This window comes from Hippopotamus amphibius, chromosome 5, assembly GCF_030028045.1.
Source record: "Hippopotamus amphibius kiboko isolate mHipAmp2 chromosome 5, mHipAmp2.hap2, whole genome shotgun sequence".
Lineage (NCBI taxonomy): Eukaryota > Metazoa > Chordata > Mammalia > Artiodactyla > Hippopotamidae > Hippopotamus > Hippopotamus amphibius.
The window spans coordinates 115,506,325-115,527,377 of NC_080190.1; the positions used below are offsets into that span (position 1 = coordinate 115,506,325).

Below are 21,053 nucleotides of genomic sequence, written 5' to 3' on the forward strand. Positions count from 1 at the left end.
TTAGTTAATAAATTAACAAATGTTAACTCAGTGGCCAGAATGATTTATTTACTAAATGGGACTATATCAGTAAGTTGTTCTATATACATATATATGTATGATATATATTTATAAATATATCTAAACATATATTTCTGTATATAGCATAGTTATTGTACTATATTATATAGTATAGCATGTAGTATACTTATATAGATATACATATGTAGATGTAGATATATGTATTTCTGTTAATGAGAGTGATTTCTTTGGACTTAACATTGTTTGCTATGTAATAAAAATGAACTTTTCTGATTCTCTAGCTGAATTTTAAAAAGCTCGATCTGTATTTCATAGAGCAGTTAAGCTTTCTTGGTGCACACTGTTTAACTGGTTTTCCTTTCACTGGCTGCTTGCGTGGTCCTGCCAGCACACATCCTGCACATGGCTTCTTGGCACTTCAAGACGCTGCACGCAAGTGCCGCAGGCATAAACACTATGGCAGAAATACCCTTGCCCCCGTCTGTGTTTGTAAGACAGTCTCTTTCACGCCAGGAGAACTATTTCGGAGAGATGATTCATGTCACATTTTGGCCTCATTACAGTTTTGAGTTGTAAGTGGCGCTGGTTTGCCTAGAGGTGTAAACATAAATTTTATCTTCATGCGCTTTTGGGAATACCTGACACTGAAAAAATACTTTCTATTCTTGAGGTTTGTTTTAGGCTATAAACAGAGAGGTTAACAAGATATTTATCAAAATTCTAATTTTATTTTACTGAAAGCATGCTTCTAAAAGAATGCCAGTTGCTTGCTGCTGTGCCTCGGTTCTCCATTTCCAAACACAGATGGAGAAGTCGGGGAACCTAATGTCTTATTGTTACAAGCAGATGATTCTGTAAGATAAATAAACACTGTGCTTTTCTCTTTTGAAATGGTGAGGAAAGTGTGAGCAGGTGTTAAATTACTGTCTAGTTATAAGTAACAGGAAGTATAAGATTATTCAATGTTTATCTAGGTGCAGCTGATAAAGTCAGGTGAAGGGATTCTGATTTGTCCAAATTTGCTTTCTGGTAGGTAAATAGGCACTATTAAAAGGATATGACAAATCACTTATTTATTCCTTGGTTAAAATGCATGATAGCAACAGAAATGAGAAGCCTGTATCTCCTGAGCTTATCATGCCTGGCACACAGGGGTATCTTAAAAGTGTTTATTATTTGTCCCCAAATAACTGAGTTTCGACAGGGGGAAACATGTTTGAAGTGCAGTTAGATTTTTCTATGACCTTCAAGGAATTTTATAGTCTACCTCAAAATTTAAAAGTTGGCAATATATTATTTATTTAAAAAATTTTTAATCACAGCAGTGAAAACAATATAAAGAAATGACAGTGAATTTGTTGTTGTTGTTATTATTATTATTTTTTTTGCTATAAACCTATTTTGATGGCCACATTTTTTGGACAGAATGACAACCTTTCTGATCTTCTGACAGTAAACTTCCCTCGCCCTTTGGACACGTGCTTTAAATTTTTTTCTGATTCAGCTGTGGGTTAGTGCTTCCCATTTGGACCTTCCCACTCGTGCCATTTAAGGAGATTTATTAACCTTTAAGTAAGATTCCTCAATTAGCAATAATCCAAACGCATTGTGAGGTCTTCTTTGATTCTAAAGTGGTAATTTGAAAATATTGGTGATTCGAGGGTGCTGAATCCAGCTTCATGGCCAAACTGGCCTCGAGTTCCTTCAGCCTGTTAGAATGTTCTAGCTGGGATGAGTGACATCTACTTCTTTCTCTTTTTTTATCTTGACACGACTTGTTAGCCTCTCTTGGTTTTCCAGTGACTGCCTTGGTCACTGCTTCGGGTCTGTACTTTCAGAAGTAACCAAAGAAGTTCTGATGTTCTAAGAGGACAACAGGCAACAGTTAAATAAAGGACATGGTTTGAAACCCAAATGTCAACATAGACAGGATCTCTGAAGTTCTCTGTTTTTGGAAGTTGTCAACTGGATTTAACTGTGACATATGCATGGTATGACTGACATTAGACAACTACTGAAACAACACGATGTTATATTTCACATTTCCCCTTCTGTCTTCTCAGCCATCATGTATGTCATGGGAGCACTTGGTCCTGCAGTGGGATATTTATTGGGCGGACTTCTTATTGGTTTTTATGTTGATCCCAGAAGTCCCGTTCACCTTAATCAGGATGATCCTCGTTTCATTGGAAACTGGTAAGAACTGTTTATTAAATCTTTCATTTCACTAGGTATTACAATAGTTGGAGTCATAGTCCCCTTGTAGTTAAAAGAAGAATTTCCCCAATGGGAAGATGAAAAATAGCTAAATGTCTCCTAGGAGGAGGTGGTAGGCAGGATAATAATTCCCAAAGATATCCTTGTCCTAATCTCCAGAACTATGAGTGTGTTACCTTCACATGGCAAAAGGGACTTTGCCAATATGAGTAAGTTTAGGATCTTGAGACGCGGTGATTATCCTGGATAATCTGAGTGGGTCCAATATACTTACAAGGGCACTTAAAGAGAAAGGCAGGAGGGTTAGAGTAAGAGAAGATTGGAGGATTGAAGCAGAGATGGGAGTGATGTGCTTCAAAGACGGAGGAAGGGATCGCAGGCCAAGGAGTGCAGCTGGATTGCAGAAGCTAGGAGAAGCAAGGAACCAGGTTTCCCCCTAGAGCCTCCAGAAGGAACGCAGCCCTGCCAACCCATTTTTTACTTCTGACCTCCAGAACTGTAGGATGATACATGTGTGTCGTCTTAAGCCTTGCAGGGGGTGGTGATCTGTTATCGCAGCAAGAGGAAGCTTATACAGAAGAGTTGGGAACATCAGCTTAATCCACATTCTTTAGGTTTAAAATGGCTGTTTTCTTCATAGCAGAGTGAAGAAAAAGGGGAACATGGCTCTGTCAGGACTTCCCTGTGTATTTTCATGGTAGCTTTCGTTATCTTTTCTGTGCCTTTTAAAAAATATTTTCTCCCCACTTCCCTATTATATTTGTGTTTCTTCTTTGTCCTTCTCCACTGCCCGGGATTCTAGCCCTGTGTTTCCATTGTCTCACTTTTTTTTTTAAAGTAAAATTCCCATTTATTCTCCCACAACTGATGCCATTTTGATTTTCAACTGTAGCCCTTTTTTTTTTAAAATACTCTTCATTGGAGTATAATTGCTTTACAATGTTGTGTTAGTTTGTGCTCTACAACAAAGTGAATCAGCTATATGTATACATATATCCCTATATCCCCTCCCTCTTGAGCCTCCCTCCCATCCTCCCTATCCCACCCTTCTAGGCTGTCACAAAGCACTGAACTGATCTCCCTGTGCTATGCAGCAGCTTCCCATCAGCCATCCGTTTTACATTTGGTCGTGTATATATGTCAGTGCTACTCTCTCACTACATCCCAGCCCCCCCGCCCCCCGCTCCCCGCCGCCACGTCCTCAAGTCCATTCTCTACGTCTGCTTCTTTATTCCTGTCCTGCCACTAGGTTCATCAGTACCATTTTTTAGATTCCATATATATGCATTAGCATACGGTATTTGTGTTTCTCTTTCTGACTTACCTCACTCTGTATGACAGATTCTAGGTCCTACTCTTAGTGAATCTTTTTACTTGGTAATAGTTAGTTTCCCTGGGTGTGCTGGAGATTGAGCCCCTCTCTCACTTGCTGGCCTTTAATTGTCGTGCTCAGTAGGTAAATTTAGGATTTAGAATGAGAACTCCAACTCTGGGTGATAGGTTACTTATCCATGTTTCCAAGGGCTGCGTTTTGAATTCTTCGCAGTCATCGAGTTGAACATAAGAAATTGTTTCTTCATGATTGTAAGCACTCACTCAAAGTATTGGCATCCCAAATTAATTTAATATGGATTAGTAATAGGTATACATGGATAAGAAATTTTCATTTTATAACAGAGAATTTCATTATTAGAAACTAGTGTCAAGTAATTACTTTCTAAAGAGTTTCTTAGACTACTTGTATTCTCTCTGTGTTTCATTATAATAACCTCATAACTTGAGCTATGTGGGAATAATGTTTAACACTATTTTCTAAGCAGTTGATAAATATTAATTAAATTATAGAACACGTTATTTTTATAAGTAAATACTCTTTGAAGGTGGACGTGCTAAAAGATCTAGAGGAGCTTGTCCTGGTAGCATTTTCAAATCGTACAAAGGGAGTTCCCTTGTCAGCAGTAGGGGAATAACACAGGAATTTTTTGTTGTTGATTAATAGTGAAATTTTTGGTCTCAACTACAAGTTGTCTTTGCAGTTCTAAAATAATTCAGAGTAAGGATTCTAAAAAAATTCTCAGAAAACTAGATTATTAAAATATATCTATGAACATCCCATGTATAATCTATGATCTATATAGATTTCCATGAGAAGAGTGTGGCAAAAAGGGAATATCTGGAGGGAGAGAGAAAGGCGAGGGGGACCAGCTCAGACGCAGGGAGAAAGCAAAGAGGCAGCAGCTTTAGGATTACAAGTGCTTTGTGCTGTTTTCTAAAAGCTGGTAACAAAGTGGAGCAATTGAATGCAGACCCTGAAGGCACACTCCCCTGGGTTTAAATCCCAGTCTGCCACTTAATAACTGTGTGACCTTGGGGAAGGTAATTAACTTCTCTGAGCCTCAGGGTTTTTTTGTTTTTGTTTTTAAATCCATAAAATGGAAATTTTTGCAGTACCTACTTCATAGGGTTGTCGTGAGGAATAAATGAGTCTATTATGTGGAGCTCTAAGCAGTTCTTCCTACATAATGTGTGTAGCTACTCTTCAGTCCTTTGAATTTAATCAATGTTCAAGTAGTTTTATTCATTTTAATGGCTCAATATTAGTTCTACAAATGATAAAAGTTGTCAATATAGAAATGTATACTAGGGGGTCTCTTCAAAAATGGATTTTGTTTCTTGAGTAGCCCTGTCTCTAACAGATTCTTACTTTGAACAAAGTCCAAGTTACTTGATACAATGTTAGTTTTTATGATGCTTAGTGGCAGTGATAGGTTTTTTGGTAAATATATGCTAGAAGAGGGAAGGAAGGGATGAGTGAATGATGCTAATATTAATTGGATGCTTACTGTGTGTCCAAGCATCATACTGAGAGCTTTACCAGCATTTTCACTGAAGCCTTGTAACAGCCTCATGTAGTCACTAAGAGTGTGCCCATTTTGCAGATGAGGAAACCGATGATCAGCGATTTGAACACCTTGCCCAAATTCTCAGTCAGTGAGAGCTGGGTGAGAAACTGAGTCAGTGTACTTAACTGTCCTCCCTTCATGAGCAGTCTCTGAGTAATGGTTCATGAAAGGGAGTTAGGGGCCCTGGCTTTTCAATTTTAGCTCTTACTGATGTATCTTTTTCCAGCATATAATGCATACTTCCTTGCCTTGCTCAGCTTTTCTCAGCATCCTCTTTAGCACCACCGTTATATCATGTGTTAACTTTGATGTGACTGGAGACCGATTTGCTCTGCTTAGAAATGTCCCTAAACTTTTAAAAATTATTTTTATTTATTCACTGTAATTCTTCCCTTTCTTTTGTTATTTACTCTCCCTTTGGGGTACTCTGAGTGTATCTTTAATGTTTGCATATAATTTTTAAAAAATATATTTTATTTAATTAATTAATTGATTAATTTATTTATTTTTGGCTATGTTGGGTCTTAGTTGCTGCCCACGGGGCTTTCTCTAGTTGTGGTGAGCGGGGGCTACTCTTTGTTGCAGTGCAAGGGCTTCTCAGTGCAGTGGCTTCTCTTGTTGCAGAGCATGGGCTCTAGGCGTGTGGGCTTCAGTAGTTGCAGCGCATCGGCTCAGTAGTTTTGGCTTGAGGGCTCTAGAGTGTAGATTCAGTAGCTGTGGCACAGAGGCTTAGTTGCTCCAAGGCATGTGGGTTCTTCCCAGACAACGGCTCAAACCAGTGCCCCCTGCATTGGCAGGCAGATTCTTAACCACTGCGCCACCAGGGAAGTCCTGCATATAATTTTAAGTTACTGGCTCTGGGGTGGAGCTGGGGGCCCTGAGTGCAGATCTCATAAACAAAACTTTGTTCATAAACAAAACTAACTACCATGAATTGATTATTGCTTTGGGGGCAGGCATTTTATTAGGTCTTATACTTTGTCTTATCAATTTTGATGACCCCCCAAAGTTATTATAACCTCCGTTTCAGATGAGAAAGCCTGTTCAGAAAAGCAAACTAATTTCCCCAGGATCTTAGAGCTAGTAAGCAGGAAAGACAGGATAAAAACCCAGGTCTGTCTGCAGCCACAGCTCAAGAACTGCCCCTTACACTCCGCTGCCTGCCCTTTTCTGGAGAGAGCATGAGAGGTCCAGGAAAGTAAGGGGTTCAGGGGACTTGAATGCAGAGTTTGCAGAAAGAAATTCAAGAAAGACAATGGCAGGGCTGGGTTAGTAAAGATCTCGTATGCGGCCAAGTACAAAAAAGCCCAGATATTATCATAGCTATGTTCCCTGCAGACAGATGACTCTATTTTTAAAACACCTATCTCATTCAATTTATTTATTTAGGAAATTTTTCAAGTACCTAACCTGTGTTAGGCACTGGGTTCATGATTATATATTGAATCACTGAGATTGCTAGAAGTCTGCTCTGAGCTGTCTTCTCAAAATAAAACCTTTTTCTGATTGCTTTAATATCTTAATTGGATATAATGTTAAGTATCTTTGAAAATAGCACACTGGATTATTAATGACTGGTTCTAGGAATCATTCTGTCAACTAAGCTGTGACCTTTAGCAGCTGATAACAGCATTTTAATAGAAACACTTATTTTTAAAAAATGAATCTTCACTTTGCAGTAGAACTGTTCTCACCGGGTTGTATTCAACATGAATGCTTAGAATACTGTTTGCATTCTGATAACAATTCATGGGAACGTGTTGATACAGAAACTAGAATCTGAGCGTTCATGAACTTGGGAACTTTGAGGACAGTGTTTGGAGTTGAGAATCCTAGCTGGAAAGTTAGTGACCCTGTTAGGCAGGACCAGGGACCTCTATTTGCTAAGAAAAGGTTGAAAGGGAACTGAAAAATCGCCTTTGGGGAATTATGCAGGGAAGAAGCCCAAGGCCTTAACACATGTTCTAATACAGGACTAGAATTTGAGATCTGCTCTGTATTTGCTTGCTAGTCTCTGCAGCATGGCAACCTCAGATGCGTTTAAAGACAAAATCTCGATTCTACAGAGCTCAAGCTCTGCTTCTTCTGGGAAGCCTTCTGACACATTGATTTCCCTTCTGAATTTTTGTAGCATTCATCTTCTTTACCACGTGATCTAACAATTATGTACATTCTTGCATTTCTTGGAATTGTTTAGAATCATTTCTTATATCATTAGCTCACTTACAAGTAGGTTGTAAGTTCTCGAAGGCAAAGCTCAAGTGTAAATGTCCTTAGCTCCTGTCATGCTTGGTTAAGTTTGGGAAGGCCAGCTAAGAAGGGTCAATACATTCTTAAGTGCTTGTGAAAAATATTTGAATGCCATCAGCAATTTGAAGTACATTTCATACCAGATATTAATGGTTTTCTTCTAAGAAAAAAGTGTCCATATTGGTCCATAAAGCATGCTATGGGCTCTATTATTTTTCTATTAAATTTATGGGATATTGCTTTATTATCAAATGCACATTGTAGTAGGACTAACAGTGTTAATTAGCAGAACTAACATATGTGTGCTAAAAAATACTTGAATTGATTGAAATTCTAGTCAGGCTGCTGATTGCAATGTTCATCATAATACTAGTATAATTACTGGGTAGATGTCTCACTTATACCACAGAAAGGGAGGATTCCTATATTTTCATAGGTTGTCTTCTTTCTTACTGCTGTACACTTGAGGAAGGTAAAAAGTTTTCTCTGGAGAAATTTATCACCACAAACTTCTACTTTGCTAATTTGTTCTCACTTCATAATACCAAAGCCATAAATGCTATTCACATTTCCCAATTTTTTAGGTGGAGTGGATTCCTCCTTTGTGCCATTGCAATGTTTCTTGTGATATTCCCAATGTTTACTTTTCCAAAAAAGCTTCCGCCTCGACACAAGAAAAAGAGAAAGAAAAAATATTCTGCCGGTGTTGCTGGGGACGATGACGTTATGAAAGAGAAACCAAACAATTGTGAACAAGTGGACAAAAGAGTTTCCTCTATAGGATTTGGAAAGGACGTCAGAGGTAAAGTATATCTTTTGAATAAGTACGCGCATGGCACTTCTTGAATAAGTAGGCGCGTGCCACTGCGGCTCAGTGCTACTCAAAGTGTGGTCCCCGGCCGCTGCTGTGAGAGGATAAGGGCTGAAACTGAGAGTGAATGTTGAGAAGCTTTTAAAAAGAAATTCGACAGCATGATTTTGTGTCTGTTGACTCTAATAACAACAATAATAAGTTGGGCTTAAATTTTGTATATTTTAAAAAATACATTTTCTAATAATTCATCTTTAATGTATCTTGCAAAAGTATCAGTAACAATAGACTGGAAATAATAATTTTAAAATGGTCCTTCCTCACAGAGAGTTTGAGAAGCACTAATTTGGATTCTAAAGGTGAAGACTTCATTCTGTAATGAGAGATGTCTGGTTTTTAAAATACTTACTGCACTATGCGATGGATGGCTTGTCTCAGGGAACCGTGGGTTGGTCGTGTGGCCTGATACATAGAAAACCTACGCTTAGGAAGGGATCTGGTTCAACAGTGGCTCTGTTAAGCACTTGTAAGTGGCCATGGAGAAGGGCAACCAGGGGAAGATCTCCAAACCCAGAGTAAAAATGTCCAGAGAGTTTCAGTGATGTGTACTGGTCTATTTTTTCATTTTTATTTCTCTTAAAAATAATGACGTTATTAAAGCCAGGTTAGGCAATCTCAAATCTAAACAACTTAACCTTAACCAAGCCATTTTTGTTCCATATTCAATAGCTCTGTTGAGTGGCAATAAAGCCCTTTATTCCAAGAAACCTATAACGCTACAATCCCAGTAGTTCCTACCTATTTCCTGAATTCTCAGAATTGATTTTTCTAAATTTTGAAGCATAATATTTATCAAGTGCTTACATCAAGTAAGGTTGTTTTAGGTAGAATTTACCTAGGCACATTATCATCTCATTTTGACTATGTACACAGTAAAGGCAAAGAGGGACCTTGCCCAAAGAGGGCAAAGTTACTAATTTATTATGGAACTGTCCCTGCAGCCTAAGAATGGTTAGGTAGGACTATTTTTAAAGACAATATTTGTTCAAAGCAGTGAAGTGACATTTCATTGGAAATGCTTCTTCCCAGTTAAGTTTTAGATTTGCCTTCCCCTTTCCCTCCTCGTTGTTTTGGGACAATGTGTACTTTTGGAACTGCCAAAATTACCTCTCCTGCTCTCATAACATAAAAGAGTCTCTGGATGGTAACGTTGCCTGAGCTTTTACCCCGTGAACCACTCCATCATTTTTCATGGATGCATGATGGACTATAATACTATCAAGGGAATGAATTTTTTTTTAAAAAACTCGGTTGAGAGCAAAGTTGGTGTTAAAGAATTTACAACGTAGGAATAGACTAAGAGTTTTAATTTACGGAGAATATAAAGTAGACTCAAGAGGAGAAATAAAGGCTAAGCTAAAATCGTATATTTTATAGCTTAGAGGTAGATGGCACGAATGTGAAATATATACTCTGTTGGATAGTAGAGAAAAGGGAGAGAGAAGACTGATATGAAATACCAACAGCGGGCACAACCGTTGATGAGAACGGAGTTCTTTGGAGGAGGCAGTGTGGACAGAGCTTTCAGTGCCCCATCTCCCCCGTGGGACCTTCCTATTGTCAAGGTGGAGAACTGCCATTGTCAAGACCTCCTGAAGGCCTCCGGGTCTTCTTTTGCCTGGAGGTCTTCTTTGTAGGCTGGGAAACTGCTTGGCTCCTGCTTGAGGCAGGCTTCAAGTGCCAAGGAATTAACACCTTGGCCTGCCACCCCTGAAGCCATCTTAACCAATGGCTGATAAACATCCCAGGTCCATCCTCTCATGGATGAGATAATCCTGAGGTATGCTTCTACATCCTTTGTAAGCTGCCCTTTCTTCCTGTGCATCACGTCCACAGTGTTTCCCAGATCTCCCAAATAAACTCCTTGGGCTTGAATCCTTGACTCAGGACCTGCTTCTGGGGGAAAGCTCACTTAGGCAGGAAGGTTCAAAAGCAATAAAAGCCATCATGGGATTTTAAAATTATTTTTCAGAATTGAATCTATGTACTATTTTATTGGATGTCTTCTTGACCTGCTAGAGATTGTTCTTCTCCATCTTTTCTATGTTCAATTTGATGGTTCAGAATAGTTTCTTTTAGAGGAAAGAATAAGAGGAGTCTTTTGACAGTGATGGGTAGTTGGTTTATAAAATCCATTTTCATTCTGGCTTTTTTGTCAGTATTTCTGATAAATTCTCAGCTTTTTCAGTCTATGCTTAAATTATGATGACTGATCTTACTTCAGCAGTGAACCTTCCTGATTAGGACACAGAGCTGGTTTCTCTTAATACTTCAGCTTGCACTGGATTCTCTAATTGTATCTAGCCTGGAACTTCCAGAGACACTTTCTTTTGTTAGAAAGGAATCCTGTTTAAATGGGATTATAAAATGAAAATGTTTTGCTGAAAATTACTCAAGTGATGTCGATGACATTGGAATAATGTTCAAATACAATATTTAAAATTAATTCGTATGTATCTTGCACATTTTGGTTTCTAATACCTATCACCTATAGGAAATGACAGCCTAATATTTAATCTGATTTTCAAAAGGATCAATTAAATCTCTGGGAATCATTCCACCACTGACATAATTTGTATTACAAAGCTGGGATTCATTATTTAGGTCTTGAATGAAAGAATGGTTGCTAAGATATCATTCTGAGTTAAATCTGAGTTTGAGTCCCAGATCTCCTTTTCCATTGTCCTGTTTTTTTGAGTAAGGCTCCTTTTAGTCTTTATCTTATATTTGAAATTTGTACATCAACATTGGCTTCTTCAAAGAGAAGGTGGAAGATGGCCAAGTTAGTATTTTTTGGTTCCTAAACACAAAAATGATTTAGGCCATACAGAATGGTGCTCTTTGAGAAGTGTTATTGCAGAGAATGCAAGAAGAAAGTACACTACACTTTCCACCCTCTGCCTCCACATTTTAATGATAGACATTGGGAAAATCTGACTCAGTGTTTCTAGATTCTTATTATAAATTATGCAGGAATAAGACTGTTTTAAAACACCACAAAGGAGAAAGTAGACTTTTTAGTGTGTCTGCATCACCTTCCCAAAAAGAGATTAGCATTGATTGCTTCAACATCTTACCAATAAAAATAAACAGTTAAAATATTTAAGTGGATCAATTTTCCCGAGGTTTGAGGTCCAGCATTTTAAAAGTCTTCCAACTTTAACTGGGTATCTTCTTCTTCTTTTTTTCTTTTTCTTTTCTTTTTTTTAAAGAAAAACTCTTTATTGGAAGGATATCTTCTTAAATAGAAAACTTTTGGTAACAGTTAATCATAAGAAAATTTTTATTTTTGTGTTCACTCTTAACCTTTTAAGCTTATTGTGTAGCATTATTAATTAGCATAAAGTATAACAGGCTTTCTCTGCTAGATTTTGTTTGTGTTCAAGTAGAATATATTTATAATCCTAACTAAGTAAAATAGTTACTCTGAGGTGATGCACTGATTTAGAGGCCTTTGGAAGTTATAGAATTTTGACCACTAGGGGGTTATGTTGTCATCATGTAATTCAGTGACTGTTCACGCTGTAGAAGCTGCTGTACTCCAAGCTGTGGTAGATAGGAAGATGAGTGAGCCATGGTTTGCCCTCAGAAAGCTTGTAGTCCACTAAGGGAAACAGGACAAATACAGATGAATATATACCAACTATCAAAAAAGAAGATAGACACAATGGCGTGAGGGTCAAAGGCAGGCAAGGGAACATTTAGTTGAGGGGCCAGGAAAGGTTTCATGAGGAGGTGGGGTTTGCGATGGAACTTGGAAGACTGGGAGAATGTTAGTAGGTGGAGGTGGGATGGTGGAAGTGTTCCAGTCAGAGAGGGCAAAGGCAAGAAGGTCAGACGGGGGAGATGCATTTGAAAATGCTGAGCAAGCGTAGTGGGGTTGGTGCGTTGGATGTGCATGGCGGAGGCCTGGGAGGTAAGGTTGGGAAGGTAAGGTAGGGCCATGTTGTATGTAGAGAGCTAGAGTTCTAACCTTCAGTAAATTCGTCCTGAATGGGCAGTGGGGATGTGTGAGCAGCCATTAGGTAGATTAGGGAGGGAGGGAGTGGAATGGAAGGAGGGGGCCCAGGTAGAAAGCTACGGACAGAGCCCGAGAGAGTTGATGATGGTTTTGCCTAGTAGAAGTGGAAAGAGACAGTAGCCTGCTAAACTGCTCTCCCTGTTTACATCTTCGGCCCCTTTCAGTTGCTTTCAACTCTGCAGCCAAAAGGATCCGGTTGAATAGCCACTCCTCGGCTCAAGGATTCTCCCAGGCTGACCCCTGCTTACCTGCCTGCCCCGTCTCCTTCTTGCGGTCCCCTTTGTTCATTCTACTTCAACCACGTTGGGCTCCTCGCTCATCCTCGAGTGTGCCAAGCACACTCTCCCCTCAGGGCCTTTGCACTTGCCATTCCTGTGCTGGGCATGCTCTTCCCCACACCCCCTCACTTCCTTCAGAGTATTACTCAAATGGTCCCTTTTTATGACTGTGAGTATTCTTTTTTTTTTTTTTTTTAATTTTTTTCTTTTGGCCGCTCTGTGAGGCATGTGGGATCTTAGTTTTCCAACCAGGGATCGAACCCTCACCACCCGCATTGGAAGCACGGAGTCTTAACTACTGGACTGCCAGGGAAGTCCCAAATGGTCCCTTTTTAATGAGGCCTTCCTTGGCCACCTTATTTAAAAATTTCTCACTTCCTCTCCAAAGCTTCTTATCTCTTTCTCTCCTTTATTTTTCTCCTTTGCACTCGTCACTCTGTAACATACTATGTATTTTACTTATTAATCTCATTTATCGTCTCAGTAATGAGAAAATAAGCCCCACGACGGCAAGGAATTTTTGTCCGTCACGTTCCCTGATGACTTCACACCATCTAGTAGATACTCAGTATTTGATGAATAACTTATCGAATGATGAGGAGGGACGAAGGAGGTTGTGTCTATAAGATGTGGCCATTGCTATGGGAATGATAGGGAGGGAGGTACCAAAGTTGGTTTCAGGGTTTCAACCTCAGATGATGGAGAGAGGAACAGAGGGGAAGAAGGGATAATTTCTGAATCTGAGTTGCCTGAGAACATCCAGAATGATTGCACGTGGCCCTTTGCTAAGTGTTTTAAAACGTAGTATAGCCTGGAATGTAGAGGCAATAGAGGCAATACTTGACTCAGCAAAGAGGGATCTCCAAAAGCCACGTGCCTGGGCCGTGCCATCTCAGTCCTCTTGCATTTTGCCTTTGCTTTTTTGCTGAATTGCACTTCAGTGTTAGGTGTGCAGCTTTTACTGAAAGCTGTTGCTTGAATTCCCCATATTTACCTTAGGAGCGTTGCTCAGTGCCCTTTATACAAAACCCTACTTCTTGAGAACAGAGGGTCTCAAACTTAGCCTACCTAGGAAGCATCACAGGGGCTTCTGAAAACCCAGAGTGCTGGACCTTAGCCCAGAGTGTCTGACTCAGGAGGCCTGAGGTGTGGCCTGAAGATCTGCATTTTGGCAAGCTTCCAGGTGATGCTGATGCTGATGGTCCAAGGGACCACACTGTGAGAGTCACTGCTCTAGAACATAGTTAGGAAAAGCTTTGTTTTCCACAAGAAAATTAGAATGTTTCTGCTAATGATGATTATTCAACTTTTTACTTTGTGGCCAGGAAACTGAGGGTCAAATTTGAAGCCCAGGAAGAATCCTATAGACATATTTAATTCTTTTCTCTGGCTTGGATGTTCTGCTCTATTTACATTTTCTCTATTTCTTTTTTTTCCAAGGAAATATGATGAATTTTTTTTTTAAGAAGTATAGTTGATTTACAATATTATATTAGTTTTGGGTGTGCAACATAGTGATTCAATATTTTTATAGAATGTGTTCCATTTAAAGTTATTACAAAATAATAGCTATATTTCCCTGTGCTGTGTAATATATCCTTGTTGCTTATTTATTTTATATGTAGTAGTTTGTATCTCTTAATCCCATATCCCTACCTTGCTCCTGTCCCCTTCTGTATTCCCACTGGTAACTAGTGGTTTGTTCTCTGTATCTGTGAGTCTGTTTCTGTTTTGCTCTACGCATTTGTTTGTTTTACTTTTCAGATTCCACATATAAGTAATTACAGAGTGTTTGTCTTTCTCTGTCTGACTTATTTCACTAAACATAATACCCTCTAGGTCCATCTGTGTTGTTGCAAATGCCAGAATCTCATTCTATTTCATGGCTGAGTAGTATTCCATTGTAAATATATGCCGCATCTTTTTTATCCATTCATCTCATCTTCTCTATATCTAATTCTTTGTTTCATTTCTCTTTTACATTTATTTTGTTGTACCTTCAACTTAGGAGGCAAAATGTAAATGGTAGCAGGCATGACAAAGAATTCCTAAAAAAGAAAATACTTTTTAAACACTCAGTGCAAATTAACTGTGGGACTGCTTACATTAAAAATATACTCATTAGATTTTAACAAGCAAGATAGTACATGGCCAGTAACCACTACTAATGTATTTTGGGCCCCGTGGCCACCGTTTCTGTCACTGTCGGCAGATAAGTGGTTCAGGAGCTCATTGTGCTCGCCCAGAGGTGACTGCGAGCCAGGGTCATCCAGTTCCTTCTGCTTTTTTACTGGCAAGCAGGAAATGCCATTTGTCAGTATGTCGTGGGGTGGGAGGAGAAACTGGAATACTTTAATGGGGACTTGTGATTGGGGAATCCAGGGACATCATTAGATTCAAAGAAAATAGGCAGAAAATGGGGGCACTTGGGTCCTGTGTTGGCCATGTTACATATGAAGAGCAACATTTGTTTTGCTTTTACAGGAAGACGTGGCTACAAATAATTTGTTGCTGCTTTGTAATAGGCATCGAAAATTTGTATCTGCTATATGCCCATGAAATGTACGGGAGGGTGCAAGATTTATAGTCTATAAAGGAGGTTATTGAGGTTTTTACTGCATGGTGATGGTATGTTTCCACCAGCTTTTTGATGTATCTGAAGGCTTAAAAGTATACAAATAAGAAGAACTAAAAGATTGGAGATAAAGGAAATTTCATGGAGAGATATTAAAGGAAGCGGTTGTAGGATTTTAACTTATGGTGGCGACTGAGTGATGGCATGGGGAGGTCAATGCCACTGAAAGAAGATGTATTACTATCATTTCCCAACAGAAGGAGGCACACTGTGCACATGGGGCCACAGGGGAAGCACCAGGTCAGGAAACAAAAGACAGGAGCGAGGGGAAAGCCAAGGCCAGAGCCCTTATTGGGGTTTCCAAGGAAGGGGTTTGACAAGGCAGGGCAGAGTTGACAGCTTACCATTGGCTAGCCTGAGTAATTCCAGCAGACTTGGGCTGTAGGGGTGGTTTCTAGTTGTCTGGTTTCTGGCCCTGGGTGGTTTAGGGCAGGGGAAATACTGGCTTGGTGTGTAGAGAGTTAGTTAAGGAGGTAGTTGAGCATACAGACTCGGGATTCATTGGTTTCCATATAAAAGATGTGCTCCCAGCTGAGTCCTTGCTATATCTAAGCACTGGTAGTCCAGTCTCTCCCCAGCTTGAAAGCCTTTTTTTAAAAAAATATATTTATTTATTTATTTATTTATTGGCTGTGTTGGGTCTTCGTTGCTGCACATGGGCTTTGTCTAGTTGCTGTGAGCGGGGGCTACTCTTCATTGTGGTGTGTGGGCTTCTCAGTGCCGTGGCTTCTCTTGTTGTGGAGCATGGGCTCTAGGTGCATGGGCTTCAGTAGTTGCGGCACACGGGCTCAATAGTCGTGGCTCATGGGCTCTAAAGCGCAGGCTCAATAGTTGTGGTGTACGGGCTTAGTTGCTCCATGGCATGTGGAATCTTCTTTGAGCAGGGAGCGAACCCATGTCCCCTGCATTGGCAGGCGGATTCTTAACCTCTGTGCCACCTAGGAAGTCTCTACAAGCTTTTAAAGATATCAAAACATTATAAAATACAGAGAAAAAGTGATTAATATAAAAGCTTGTGGGGAAAAAAAAGCTTATGTCTTATAGCCAGAGTACACTCTTACCTGGCCCAATTCCACTGTGATTATCATATCACATTCCTGCTGCCTTTCTTTCCACCACCCTCTCGCCACCCTCTGTAGGGCTTTTCCCGAGCCCTTGAGGCTGAGGCTTGGGTTCTGCCTTTTATTTTGACATCATGTTATTTTATAAAAATCCCAACTGTTGGACTTCCTAGGTGGCGCAGTGGTAAAGAATCTGCCTGCTAAGGCAGGAGACATGGGTTTGAGCCCTGCTCTGGGAAGATTCCACATGCCACGGAGCAACTAAGCCCGTGCGCCATAAAAAAAAAAAAAATCCCAAATGTCTACATAACAATAACCCCCACCCTGGTGTTTCCATTTTCAATCTTGGTGTCCTTGTCTATGCCCAATGGGAATTCTATTCCTGGTTTAACTTAGTCCACTTAAGCCACCTTTCTCTGCTTGTTCGGTTGATATTTCTCTCAAATTTTACTTTTATTTAAAAAAGTGACATTACGTAAGACTTTCAGGAAAGGACTAGACTGGTTCCCAAGTATTGTTCTAATTATTGAGATAGATGGCTGACACTATCTTAAGAAAATTTCTCTTTTTTTTCTTTGTTTCTTTTTCTCTTTCACAAATATGTTTATTGAACAACTATTACAGGACAAAGAACTCAGGATACATATATGAAAAGTTACAGTCCTTGCCTGAAAGGAAGGTAGAAAGGAAAATAGGCATAATAAAATGTAAGTCTTAAAATGGAGGTCTGTACATTCTGAGGAAGCTGAAGGAAGAGGAGGAAGGAATTCCTAAGTTAGCAGCCCGAGTCAGGGAAGACTTCTTAGGAGGATGACATATTACTGCATCCTTTTAAATTTGAGAGTTTTGTATTTTTTTCTTTTTTTTCTTTTTTGTTTTGTTTTTAGGAATATAAAATCAATACATTGTTCATGGTAGAAAATTTAGAAAGTATTTAAAAGTATAAAAAATAAAATAAAAAGTGAATGCCAACCTCATTCCTGAACATAAATGCTTAGATTTTTCTTATAATAGAAAAGTATATTTTGAAATTAGACAGACTTTATACCATTGTGAATTGTTGACTTTAAAATAGTTAAATTTATGTTATGTGAACTTCATCTCAAAAATTATTTTTAGAAAGGTGTTTATTTTAATTTAAGCATAAGGAAAATAAACTGAATGGGCTACTAAATTTAAGATAAATCTTTTTTATTCACGAGTAGAATATTACTTCCAAAAATATCTATGTCAGAAAAATTATAAAAAGTATTAACAGTGGTCAGTATGTTTGGTTGGTACTTACTGTTTATAATTTATACCTGGGTATAAATGTAAGTTTCCAGGTAATAAAATTTGGTCAACAGCTTTATAGTAGTAATAATTTATCTGTTTTGTATAATGATAAACCAAACACTACCCCCATCCCATTCTCAGTTTAAATTTTAAAAAAAAGGGATAACGAAAGAACAAAATTGAAAGCTTATGTTTACTTTTAAAGGGGTCTTTAGAAGAACTGAGAGAAAAGCTGACGTGGAAGTAAGATGTCAGCAGGCAAAAACGAATACAAACAACACATCATGGGGAAGGAATTTTCTTGCAACCAGAAAAATATCAGAAAATAAATGGAAAGTTAAAAAATATGCTAAAACAAATTAGCATATAGATGTTATTATTCATAACTATGAGTTTGAATCTTGAAGAACATGTCAAATAATGCTGTGGGTCTCCAGTAATACCAGTTAATACACAGCAAATATTCAAAACTTCATCACTTAAAGAGGCGATACAGTTATCTGAAAAATTCAAGCATGTAAACTATTTCTCTCCTAGATAAGCTGGATGAAGCAGTATTGTGTATCTCCTCCTTCTTCTTTTGTTAGCATTTTAATTTTTCCTTAATGGAATTTATAGTCTTTAATCTTATCTAAATCCCTTTAGGATTCTTTAGCCTTAAAGAGCCACACTTTAAAAAGGATCATCTATTTGGTCCTTCATTTTCTACGGTTTTTGTGAGTCCACCACCGCATGGACTACCCTTAATCTTATGACTTATGCTTTGTTAATACCCATCTCACTTCCCAGGAGGAAATCAGGTATCTCTGGAATAGACTTCATTTTCTTACAAGTATATGGATGTTGTTTTAGTACGAATTATTGCTGTGATGTAATAACAAATGCTAATAAATAAATACATTCCAAGAATATTTTCTGCGTGTCTGCTGAAAGCCAGACGTGTGCTAGGAGCTGGACATACACAGATATACCACGTCCTGCCTTCATGGCATTTACAGTCTCTTGAAAGAAACAGACTGGAAAACACGTGTGACTGCAGAAGAATTGGTGCGTAGGGACAGACAGGAACAGCGTGTGGTGGGAGCACAGAAGAGGAGCACCTCCGTCTGTCTGGAGGGGTTGTGACAGCTTCCTCCAGGAAGGGATCAGTCCGGGGACTCAATGGATGAGTTTGACATGTGCTGAGCGGACTCGTGGGGAATACAGTTAGTAGTACAGAGATAAGAAAGACCCTGGCCACTCAGGGAGCTCACGGCGGGCAATCACAGGGCTTCAGACTCGCGGTGTGGACAGCAGCCTTGTCTCATAGGGCCTTGCAAACAAGGTCAAGTTCATGGTAGCTGGTCAGTCCACTGTTGGCGTATCTTTTTCAAATACATCAGTTTGTAAAAAGGTCTGTTTCAGGAAGTCCAAGACAACAAATAGGCATGCATCAGCACTTTCAGGTTGTAAAGGACAAAAGGAGGTTCAGGCTGCATGAGTTTAGGGTCCAGTGTAGGGCTCTCGGGGCCCTGGCTGCACATTTTTGGGGATGCGCTCATTGCTTCCACACCCACGGCCCCTCTGCATCCTCAACTGCAGATCGAGGCTCCGTTCCTTTCCCTTCCCTCTGCCCTCACTCAGATCACATTCGCCACGTGATTCGCTCTCTGTCTGAGGTGCAAACGCTAAGGGACGTAAAGCAAAGGGCGTGGCCATTCTGTGTCCACATAGGGTGCTTGGGCCTCTCACGGCTGCTGGGCTGCCTTCTGGTAGCATCTCTGAGTCTCCGTGCCTGATTTGCTCACTTTGGGATATCAGGTCACATGGTAAAACCACTGTGGCTTTGGGATAAGGAGCCACTGAAGAGGGTCTTTCAGGGTGGCAGTCCCTCATAGATCCTCTTCCAAAATGGGAAAATGTTTTCATCAAACTAAATACATTCCCCCTGCCCACTTGAAAAGATGACTACCATCTTTCAGGTTCTGTGAAACCCAGGCTCACTTAAAGTTTTAGTCCTCCAAACAAAGCCCTTACTCTGAATAGATTCTTCAAGTTCTAGATTTATTTTATGAATAAGTATAAAACATTCACTCATCTGGAGCACGTTTGCTTGATGGTCAAAAAATAACAGACCTATTGATACCTGCTGCCTCATACGTGGGTGAGTCAAAAATTATCTGCACGCTGGCTGTAGGATTTATTTTAATTAACTTTAAAAAAGACAAATATATCATTTTTTGACATAATCTCCTTGCTTTTCAGTACACTTTGTCCATCTGTCAGCAAGCTTTCGTATTCCCTCATTAAAAAATGTTTCAGGTTGAGCTGTGAGCCACGAATGCACTGCTGTCTTCACTTCTTCATCAGAAGTGAATCCTCATCCTCATAGGGCTGCTTTCAGGGGACCAAACAGGTGAAAATCCGATGGAGCAAGATCAGGACTGGAGGGAGGATGCCTTAACACCTCAAAATGAAGTTTTGGCAAAGAGTCGACAGTGTGGGCAGAAGTGTGCAGACGTGCATTGTCATGCAAGGTCACAGCGCCCTTGGATAGCAGTCCTCTGCGTTTAATCCGAGGTTTAGGCTTCAGCTCTTCAATAAGCATCTCACTGTAATGAGCACTGTTGATTGTTGAACCTTTTCTGTGATAATGTTCCTATACTGGCTCTTGAGACTCCCAGAAAACAGAATCATTTCATGTGTACGCTCAATGTTGTCATCAGCCGTGGATGTGGACGGGCGTCCGGCTCCTTTTTGATGGCTAACACTTGTGTGAACTTCCTTGAATTTCTCTATCCATTCATACACACTTCATCATGACAAAACACTTTCTCCAAACTGTGCACAAAGTCTTCGATAAATAACGGCACCAGGCATACCCTCAGACCACAAAAAACGAATCCCTACACGCTGCTCTTCTTTTGTGCAAATCACAAGCTTGCACAAACTTGTGCATCCATTTTTGCTTGCACCGCAGTTACAAATGAACTGACGTAACACGTTCACACCTGCACAGCAGTGATGGGGGAGACAGTAGCCTTGAATGGAAAGTGCTGATAAGACAGGGCAGCCAACAGAAGTTTTAATATAACCGGAGCGCAGATAATTTTTGACTCACCCTCGTATTATGCTGTGAGCTGTGAGGCGTTGGAGAACAGGAAGGTATGGTCTCTGCCCTTGCTGAGACAGTCCCTTATCAGCTTGCGAAAGAATCCAGTCACACCACACAGCTCAGATTTTCTGAAACTTTGACTAACGGTTTGCAAGGTCAAGGGGGAGGGACAACATCAAATTTGTTGTAGCACAGCCCTGTGGTGATTGGTGTGCAATTTAACAGCTGGTCCAGGTGCACGTACTGGCTGGCTGGGATCACCTGCACTGCCACTCATGTATGTGTGGGAATGAGCCAGGGACCTGCCAATGACAGCAACGCTTCTTCTCAGAGAGATTTCTAAATATCCTCTACCTTATATTACATTTGCTTGAATTTTAGTGCTTTGTATTAAATTTTATTCCTATATTACTACTGTGTAAGGCAT

General features: G+C 39.7%; 1 protein-coding gene across 3 annotated transcripts in view; it reads left to right on the plus strand.

The window, feature by feature from the left end:
* The window catches only part of SLCO5A1 (solute carrier organic anion transporter family member 5A1), a 140,660-nt gene that overhangs the window by 58,176 nt on the left and 61,431 nt on the right, over positions 1–21,053 (plus strand). For all 3 annotated transcript variants that reach the window (XM_057736284.1, XM_057736285.1, XM_057736286.1), the window contains exons 2-3: positions 2,085–2,217; positions 7,976–8,193. In XM_057736284.1, the coding sequence (XP_057592267.1) occupies positions 2,085–2,217; positions 7,976–8,193 (351 nt within the window). The remainder of the gene's footprint in view (positions 1–2,084; positions 2,218–7,975; positions 8,194–21,053) is intronic.